General features: G+C 44.7%; 1 protein-coding gene across 2 annotated transcripts in view; it reads left to right on the forward strand.

Moving 5' to 3' along the window:
* LOC118209594 (mediator of RNA polymerase II transcription subunit 13-like) overlaps positions 1-10,072 on the forward strand; it is an 85,825-nt gene extending 75,753 nt beyond the window's left edge. For both annotated transcript variants that reach the window (XM_035385044.1, XM_035385045.1), the window contains exons 25-30: positions 129-287; positions 715-900; positions 1,172-1,323; positions 5,401-5,565; positions 7,956-8,056; positions 8,276-10,072. In XM_035385044.1, coding sequence (XP_035240935.1) covers positions 129-287; positions 715-900; positions 1,172-1,323; positions 5,401-5,565; positions 7,956-8,056; positions 8,276-8,408 — 896 coding nt within the window. In that variant the 3' untranslated portion in view covers positions 8,409-10,072. The remainder of the gene's footprint in view (positions 1-128; positions 288-714; positions 901-1,171; positions 1,324-5,400; positions 5,566-7,955; positions 8,057-8,275) is intronic.
* The last annotated feature ends 705 nt before the right edge of the window (positions 10,073-10,777 follow it).

Genomic DNA, 10,777 nt, shown 5'->3' on the forward strand with positions numbered 1-10,777 from the left:
TACAAACATATATACATTTATCATATAAACATCTCTCTCTCCCTCTCTCTCTCTCTCCATCCCCCTCTCCCCCCCCTCTCTCTCTCTCTGTCTCCCTCTCCCCCCCCCCTCTCTCTCTCTCTCTCCAGACTGGAGTGTTCTGCTCAGCAGGCGGAGTCTCCAGTCCCTCAGCAAGCGTCTGAAGGAGATGTGCAAAACGTGCGCCATCTCTGCCGCCGACACTCCCAGCATCCTCAGCACCTGCCTGGTTGCCATGGAGCCACAGGGCTCCTTTGTCATCATGCCAGGTACTGTGTATTTATGTCTCAGAGCCCCACTTAGCCAGGTGAAGTGAGACAGGCCAGCACAGCACACACTGTGACCCCATCCACACACACACTGTGACCCCATCCACACAAACTGTGACCCCATCCACACAAACACTGACCCCATCCACACACGCACTGTGACCCCATCCACACACACACTGTGACCCCATCCACACAAACACTGTGACCCCATCCACACACACACTGTGACCCCATCCACACAAACACTGTGACCCCATCCACACACACACTGTGACCCCATCCACACAAACACTGACCCCATCCACACACGCACTGTGACCCCATCCACACACACACTGTGAACCCATACTGCTTATTTGTGGGAGGGGCCGCAGCGGTCCGGACACCTGGCTGATTTTTCCCGCTCTTTTCCGCGGCTGCGCAGACTCGGTGTCCACGGGCTCGGTGTTCGGCCGCAGCACCACGCTCAACATGCAGACGTCGCAGCTGAGCACGCCGCAGGACACGTCTTGCACGCACATCCTGGTGTTCCCCACCTCCGCCGCCGTTCAGGTCAACAGCTCCAACTACACCAGCGAGAACATCGACATCACCTTCAACCACATCAACGGTACGAGCGCCGCCGACGCGCCCCGCCTCCCTGGCTGTTGCACGGCAACCGTTTTGCCCCAGAGCTGAAAGCCCGTACAAGTGCTATGAGCAAACGTGTGTCTGTGAACGGGACGTTTTCAGAGAGCTTTCACTCCGCAGGGTGGAGAGGTCACTCTGTAAAAAGCACTATATAAATAAAATGGAACTGAATTGAATTGTCCCCTCAGGATGGGGCTTCTCTGGAGAACGTGTGGGACCCTAGTTCAGTCCTCTTTTCCCTTTGCCCCCAGATGGCACGGACGGGATGGGCATCTTCGAACTGCTGGAGGAGTACGAGAACGACCTGGACCCTGACATCATCAACATCCTGCCAAACTCGCCAACCGCGTCCCCCGGGCACTCTCCAGGCTCACACTACCATCACGGTGGAGATGGCAGCAAGGTGGGCCCCGCCCTGACCCCGCCCTGACCCCGCGTGCTCCGCACGCTCCTCTCCCCCCGGACCCGTCTGCTTCTTTTGCAGCGCTGGGATTTTCCCACTTTTTATATCATTAAGCGCCAATCTCTTGAAGATAGACGTTCATCAGGGAGATTTTTTTTTTATACCTCACTGCTTGCTTTTTGTGTTTTACCCAGTTTTCCCTCTGTTAAGCTGTAAAGCGTCTTTGTGACAGTTTTCTGTGAAAAGCGCAATATAATTAAAATTGATTTGCTTTGAATAGACGGAGATGATATCCAAACCTAGAAGAGGGCAGATTGATAAATGCATTTTTCAGGCCAGCTTTTCTGTTTATGCCCCCTTATAATAACCATTTGGGATGGCAGGTACCCCATCCCGCCAAGTTACGGCCTGGCGGGGCAGCATGCCCCATACCTATACAGCACTGAGACTTTGCCACCTTTCAGGGTTCCCTTCAAAAATAACCACAATTACCACAAACTCTCAGCCCTTAAAACATTAGCTTCTGTACATTCTGACCTCATGTCAACAGACAGAACTTCACACGTCCACACAATAAAGCACCAAACTTAAGGGATTTTGCGTTTTTTACTTTTTCTTTTTCCTGCCGATTACATCATCACAATTTCTCCAAGCCCACAAAGAATAAATCTCCCCATTGGACATTTAGCAATATCAGCCAATAAAAACATCAGATGCACACAAAATGGACGTGTATAGAAATGCATGCGGCCCTGCAGCTACTTCACTAGTAGCTCACTGGGTAGCTCGGTTGCTGATGGAGCCCTTGGACGACGGACAGGCTAGGGTTCAAACCCCCCCCTTGGCATGTTTTTAACTTGTTACGCTTGCTTGCTTGCTGTGTAATAATTCCCCAGAAATTGAAACTATTGCTTTTTCAACTGCGGGAAACATTTATATTTCTGAAATCCAAATAAAACACACGCACACTTTATGCAGTTTTGCTTTAACGTTTAACGTTAGCTACCTTGCTAACGAGTCAGCCGACAGAGTGTATAACATACAGATGGCCCCAAAATGAATCCCCTAAAGCTGCGCTGCGATTCGGTCCAGTAGGTAATGTTAATGGCCGGCAAAAGATAATGACTTCTTCATGGCAGGTATATCGATTTTACAACCCCTGGCAGAAATTTTGGAATCACCAGACTTAGAGGATGTTAACCCAGCTTTTTTTTTTTTTTTTACTTCATAGCAAATTAACAAATCACAGATATGACACGAAACAATTTTTAATAGCTGAACATTCTGGCTTTGTGAAACATACCTCAAACAAATTAAATTATTTTAATTAATGGCACGTTTTTATCCAGATCAAGTAGAGGAAAAAAATTATGGAATGCAATGTTGAGGAAAAAATTATGGAATCATCAACAAAAAAAAATCACAATTAATACTTTGTTGCTCCTCCTCGGGCTTTTATGACAGCTTGAATTTGAGGCATGGACTTCACTAATTAAAAACAATATTCTCCATCAGGCTGTTTCAAACTTTCTCAAATGGCGGTTGACAGATCAGGTTTGCAAGATGGAGCCTTGTCATGGACAAATTTTTTAAATTTCCACCATAAATTTTCAATCGGATTGAGATCTGGACTGTTTGCTGGCCATGTAATTGAGGTGATATGCCTTTCCTGAAGAAAAGCTTTAACACTCTTTTCTCTGTGGCAAGATGCATTATCATCTGGAAAAATGACTTCATGACCACCAAAGCTATTTTCAATTGATGGAATGAGAAAAGTGTCCAAAATTTCAGTGTACACCTGTGCATTGACGTTTGAGGTAATGATTGCCATCTCCCCTGGTCCTTTACCTGACATGCAACCCCATATCATGAATGAGTGGGGAAATTTGATTGTTTTCTTCAGGCAGTCAACTTTATATGTTTCATTAGAACGGCACCAGACAAAGGTTCCAGCATCATCTCCTTGGCCAATGCAAATTTGTGATTCATCACTGAATATCACTTCCATCCAATCAGCCACACTCCACGATTGCTTCTCTTTAGCCCTCTGTAACCTTGTTTTCTTCTGTTTAGGTGTTAGTGCTGGTTTTCGTTTGGCTGGTTTCGTTTTCTATATGTAAATCCCATTTCATTCAGCCGATTTCTTACAGTTCTCTCACAAACATTGACTCCTGTTTCCGCCCATTTGTTTTTCATTTGTTTTGTTGTGCGGTTTCTATTTTGAAGGCATATTGCTTTGAGTTTTCTATCCTGACGCTTTGATGTCTTCCTTGGTCTACCCGTATGTTTTCATTTTATAACCTTCCCATTTTGTTTAAACTTGCACCAAGTCATAGACACAGCTGACTGGGAACAACCAATATCTTTTGCCACACTCTGTGTTGGATTTCCTTCTTGACGGAATTTTATAATCCTTTCCATTGTTTCAATGGGCAACCCTCTTGTTGGGGCCATGTTTCCTTTCAATTAGCCAAGTCCAACAGCTCATTAAGGTCTGTAAGCACTCTCTTTTAACTGCAGACTAATTTGCATTTTTAGACCGGTGCCGGTATTTGTTTTAGAAATGCAAATTACAAGGTGATTCCATAATTCTTTCCTCTACTTGATCTGGAAAAAATGTGCCATTAATTTAAATGATTTAATTTGATGTACTTAAGCACTTGAAATAACTTCTGTGAATTGAACCTCAAATATAAAGATAAAAAAAATGTTTTTTTAATTATTTAATTTGTTTGAGGTATGTTTCACGAAGCCAGAATGTTCAGCTATTAAACAAAAATAGTTTTGTGTCATATCTGTGATTTGTTCATTTGCTATGAAGTAAAAAAGCTGGGTGGACATCCTCCAAGTGTGGTGATTCCATAATTTTTTCCAGGGGTTGTATTCAAGTGACAATGGTCAAATTCTATGCTGTGCCATTTCTACAGGTTACCTACTTTCTAACTAGGCTACTGACTGCATCTATCCTGCAATGCCACATTTCTAAATTAATGTTAGCTAGCCCTATAGATCCTCTACACACAGCCTAGTTAGTTAGCCATGCAATACCAAGTTTTAGTAGCTTTGTCGTGTAGGCTACACACTACCCCATTAAAAACCCTTCCATTTAAAAATATGACAAACACTTTCCTTTGTTTGTCATTCATGGTAAAGGAAAATTGACAGAATCCATGCCTGATTTTCTTTTAGCTAGAATGTGTTTGCATGTATTTGTGTGTCTGCATGTCTCTCACATAGCCTACATTTATATGCATTACTATAATTACTTACCTATAACAAACAGTACAAAAACATTATATCTGAAAAAAAACATGTTTTCAATATACAAAACTTACTCACACATACAAAGCACTATCTATAAGTCATTAATTTAAGCTTGCAAACTCTGGGCCTGCCATTAATAGTATTGGTATCAAAATTAGGCTAATTTACAAGAAACAATATTGGCTATCTTACCTTACACAAATTAAACAAGCTGTATTCCAAAGCAATGCTACCCAGTGTTTCCTAAATTGTTTCAAATAACTTGGCCCTGTGTTTTTTGATCTTACCATCTGAAGACAATGTGGTCATTCAAACTTTGTCACATCTAAGTGTCAAATAACAAAATCGCCTCGTGGAAGAAGACATTTCAATGAATGTATGAACCTGCTGATTTTGCAAGCTTGAATTAATCGCTTATAGATAGTGCTTTGTGTGTGTGAGTAACTTGGCCTTTTTATACGGTGAAAATTTGTTTTTGTTCAGATTGTGTTTTACTTGCGCATAAAATCTGACTAAGTGGTTTTGATGTATCTTTTGATAAACGTTTGCAGTGATGCATGTGAAGGGCCCATTTCATGGTGTTTCTCCTCCACCCTTGTCCACCCTCCTCCATCCCTCCCCACCCTTCTTCATCCCTCTCTACCCTCCTCCACCCTTCTGCACCCTTCTCCACCCTCCTCCACCCCTCTCCACTCTCCTCCACCCCTCTCTACCCTTCTGCACCCTCCTCCATCCCTCTCCACCTTTCTCCACGCTTGTCCATCCCTCTCCACCCTCCTCCACCCCTCTCCACCCTTCTCCACCCTCCTCCAGGGCCAGAGTACGGATCGGATGGAGTCTCACGAGGAAGCGCCCAACCTGCTGCAGCAGCCCATGGCTCTGGGCTACTTCGTTTCTACGGCTAAAGCTGGGCCGTTGCCAGACTGGTTTTGGTCAGCCTGTCCACAGGCGCGGAATCAGTGCCCACTCTTCCTGAAGGTACGTTCTCACCCTCACACACCCTCACCCTTACACAACCTCACCTTTACACACTCACCCTCACACACCCTCACCCTTACACAACCTCACACTTACACACACTCACCATTACACACCCTTACACAACCTCACACTTACACACACTCACCATTACACAACCTCACACTTACACACCCTCACCCTTACACAACCTCACCTTTACACACCCTTACACAACATCACACTTACATACCCTCACCCTCACACACCCTCACCCTTACACAACCTCACACTTACACACCCTCATCTTTACACAACCTCACCTTTAAACACTCACCCTTACACACCCTTACACAGCCTCACACTTACACACCTCACCCTTACACAACCTCACCTTTACACACTCACCCTTACACAACCTCACCTTTACACACTCACCCTTACACACCCTTACACAACCTCACACTCACACTTACACACCCTCACACTTACACAGCCTTACCCTTACACACCCTCATCTTTACACAACCTCACCTTTACACACTCACCCTCACACACCCTCACCCTTACACAACCTCACACTTACACACACTCACCATTACACACCCTTACACAACCTCACACTTACACACACTCACCATTACACAACCTCACACTTACACACCCTCACCCTTACACAACCTCACCTTTACACACCCTTACACAACATCACACTTACATACCCTCACCCTCACACACCCTCACCCTTACACAACCTCACACTTACACACCCTCATCTTTACACAACCTCACCTTTAAACACTCACCCTTACACACCCTTACACAGCCTCACACTTACACACCTCACCCTTACACAACCTCACCTTTACACACTCACCCTTACACAACCTCACCTTTACACACTCACCCTTACACACCCTTACACAACCTCACACTCACACTTACACACCCTCACACTTACACAGCCTTACCCTTACACCCTCATCTTTACACAACCTCACCTTTACACACTCACACTTACACACACTCACCATTACACAACCTCACACTTACACACCCTCACCCTTACACAACCTCACCTTTACACACCCTTACACAACATCACACTTACATACCCTCACCCTCACACACCCTCACCCTTACACAACCTCACACTTACACACCCTCATCTTTACACAACCTCACCTTTAAACACTCACCCTTACACACCCTTACACAGCCTCACACTTACACACCTCACCCTTACACAACCTCACACTTACACACACTCACCTTTACACACCCTTACACAACCTCACACTTACACACACTCACCATTACACAGCCTTACCCTTACACACCCTCACCCTTACACAGCCTCACCTTTACACACTCACCCTTACACACACTCACCCTTACACAACCTCACACTTACACACCCTCACCCTTACACACACTCACCTTTACACACACTCACCCTTACACAACCTCACACTTACACACCCTCACCCTTACACAACCTCACCTTTACACGCTCACCCTTACACACACTCACCCTTACACAACCTCACACTTACACACCCTCACCCTTACACAACCTCACACTTACACACACTCACCTTTACACACCCTTACACAACCTCACACTTACACACACTCACCATTACACAGCCTTACCCTTACACCACCTCACACTTACACACCCTCACCCTTACCCTTACACACCCTCACCTTTACACACTCACCCTTACACACACTCACCCTTACACAACCTCACACTTACACACCCTCACCCTTACACACACTCACCTTTACACACTCACCCTTACACAACCTCACACTTACACACCCTCACCCTTACACAACCTCACACTTACACACCCTCACACACCCTCACCCTTACACAACCTCACCTTTACACACTCACCCTTACACAACCTCACACTTACACACCCTCACCCTTACACAACCTCACACTTACACACCCTCACCCTTACACAACCTCACCTTTACACACTCACCCTTACACAACATCACCTTTACACACTCACCCTTACACACCCTTACACACCCTCACACACCCTCACCCTTACACAACCTCACACTTACACACCCTCGCCGAGCCTTCTCCTCCGGGGGAGAGCCCCTGATTCACCTTTACACAGAAGCTGGAGCTTTCCTGGGGAGGAAAACGGTGTGATGAGCTCTCTCTCTCGGTCACTCCCTCTCTCTCTCTCGCTCTGTCCCTCCCTCTCTCCCGCTCTCTCTCTGTTCCTCCCTCTCTCCCTCTTTCTCTGTCTCTCACTGTCTCTCTCTCTCTTTCTCTCTGTGTCCCTCCCTCACTCTCTCCCTCTCTCTTTATCTCAATCTGTCTGTCCTTCCCTCCCTCTCCCTCCCTCCCTCCCTCTCTCTCTCTCTCTCTCTCTCTCCAGGCCTCTCTACACCTGCACGTGTCCACCGTGCAATCGGACGAGCTCCTGCACAGTAAACACTCCCACCCCCTGGACTCCAACCACACCTCAGACGTGCTCAGGTACCTGTGTCCTGTCAAATGTGGCCGTCTGATTGGCTGCAGCATTTCACTTTTTCCTCTCCCTTCTGACCAAAATTGAAGTGGTTTTATTTTTATTCTTCTTTGTTTTTCATTGCCAGTGTTGTGTAATTGTTTTCTGAATGGTTCACGGTTGAGTGTAGGGGTTGGTGTAGGGTGTGGTATTGTCTGATTGAGGAAGCCTTGTGGTCCCCCTTCCAGATTTGTGCTGGAGCAGTACAACGCCCTCTCCTGGCTGACCTGCGACCCTGCCACACAGGACCGGCGCTCCTGCCTGCCCGTCCACTTTGTGGTGCTGACTCAGATGCACAACTTCATCATGAACATGCTGTAGCAGACAGGAAGCAGGGCTGCGCCGTAGCCTGGAGGAGGAAGTGGAGCGCGACTCAGATATGCACAGCACTGAACTTCAGGGCTCCCCACAGCCAGCAGAGCCAGCGCTCACTGGCAGCACTGCCTCCTTCTGTCCCGGATCTGCCGGGGAGGGCTCCAGAACGGGCTGGAACGTTCTAGAATGTCACACACGATGGAACGGAGGAGTGAAGCCAGTCGGAGCTGACCCCTGACCCCTGACCCCTGAGTCCGGGTCAAGCATCCGTGTGAAGTACCGAAAGAGACCGCACGCTCAGAATCTGAATCTGTCTTTGTTTATATATATATATTTTTTAAAAAAGGCTGATTTCTTTCTTCCGGTATGAAATTGTGTCCAAATTAAATGCCTGCATCTTATTTATTCTAAGTTTTTAAATGTATAATTTGTCTTATTTCTTAAATGCATAAATATATATACTTTGGAAGGTTTGCATTGCCTTTCTGCTTAAAAGATTGTTTAAATATATATATATATATATATATATATATATATGTGTGTGTATATATATATATATGAAATCATCTTTAAACTGAATCTGAAAAGAAACACAAAAACGTAATATGAATTTGCCATAGGCTGCTTTTAGAGCATTATTTTTTGTATAGTGCTGATGTACAGATGGGATAGGTGCATTTAATGGCTGTGCCGTTTGGGGCGGAGCCAGGGGACAGCTCAGCTGTGTCTGCAGAGGACTTGTACAGCAATGAATATCACTGTGTTTAATAAGAGCTGCAGTGTCATATAGTATTTTATACCACTCATTTAGACACAAAACAAAGTGTAAATGTGTATATATTTATAATAAACGCTCACACACACACAAACACATGAATCCTTAGCTCTGGTCCTGAAGAGTCATAGTGAAATCAGCTATTTAAGATGCAGGAAAGTTGAGGTTACTGTGTAATCAACTGTTTTTAATCTATAAATTAATAACTTAACAAAAAAAAACCTGCAGACCTTGTGGCTCTCTGGGAGCAGGGCTGGGAACCACTGATGTAGGCTTGGATTTTTGCAGTTTTCAAACCATCAGTGGCACAGATACATTCATTAATTTATTATTCTAATTCATATTTTTTGTCTAAAAATAAAAATAATAGTTTTTTGTTATATTAATGTTAACATTCTTGCAATCAGTAATGTTGGCATTCGCCGCTTCAAAGTGCAAAGCAATGCAGGTTTAATGGTGCAAGGCTGTTTTGAGTGACAGTCCTCTCTGTCCTATCCAGTTGACGTGTCATAATTGGTCCCACCCACAACTGCCTTCAAGGAGCTTCTTTACAATTCCGGTTTCAGTCATTTCAAAGTAAGAAGGTCAGACCTTTTAGTGTGTAGTGCTCTTAAAGGTGCTGATAGATAAATGTGCTTTTTTTTGGCACAATCTAAACTAGTACAAATTCTGGGCTCATTAATAATCAGTGTTTTTACAGTATGTTGGCCATTGATGGGTTTTAAAATTGGATGCATACTTGCTTTTTTCCCAACTTTGTCATATATGTATATGTATAAAATGTGTGTACACACATTGCGCATATATGTATAAATTATAATATATAAAATATGTGTGGTGTGCCACTAGGGGTGGTACAGCTACAGTTTTAGGAATAAAGTGTGTGGATTCAGTTTGTCTGTGTTGGTTTTTGGGGAGTGGCTTAGACATTATCTCGTGAGAATCTGGCGTATTTCAAGCGCCAGCTCAAGGAATTTCTGTCGTTCTAAGAATATTTTGGAGGCCAGTCTAAATTAAGGGCATACCATGTCGGATTTTCGCCCTGAAAATGTAAAACAGCCATGCACAGTCATTAGTATAATGCACTGGCAGGCTGTATCCCTGTTTTGTCACTCTAAAGTGTTCAGGACATTTCTGGGCATTACCCTTTTTCTTTTCTTTCTGAAAAGCATGTGGCCACTAGAAAAGGAAATGTATGAATTGGCAACAGCAGTGGTGCATTTTCAGCTGGGTTAGTGCTGGTGTTGGGGTTGCGTTGGTGGCTAGCCCGTGTGGCTGGTCAGGGTGCGGTAAAGTATGAAAAGGTGCCAAGCACTTGGGTGGTACCTTATTGGTACATTATGTGTCATTGTTGGGGCCAGGATTCAGCCCATCCTTCTCCGCAGATTAAGTTCATCTGCCTCCATTTAAACTTAATGATGTCGAGTCTGTCCCCTTTCAGAGTTTTACGCATTCTGATGAAGACCTTACAATATGGCCCAAACATCAATAGTTTATAGAGATGGAATAAATTAAATCTAAATATTTTTGAGGGCATGAGTTGCGCTTGTTCATTGATCAACCCTATTGGGATGTAAGTGTACCCTCTAGCCAGCAATAC

The sequence above is a fragment of the Anguilla anguilla genome, chromosome 12 (genome assembly GCF_013347855.1).
Source record: "Anguilla anguilla isolate fAngAng1 chromosome 12, fAngAng1.pri, whole genome shotgun sequence".
NCBI lineage: Eukaryota > Metazoa > Chordata > Actinopteri > Anguilliformes > Anguillidae > Anguilla > Anguilla anguilla.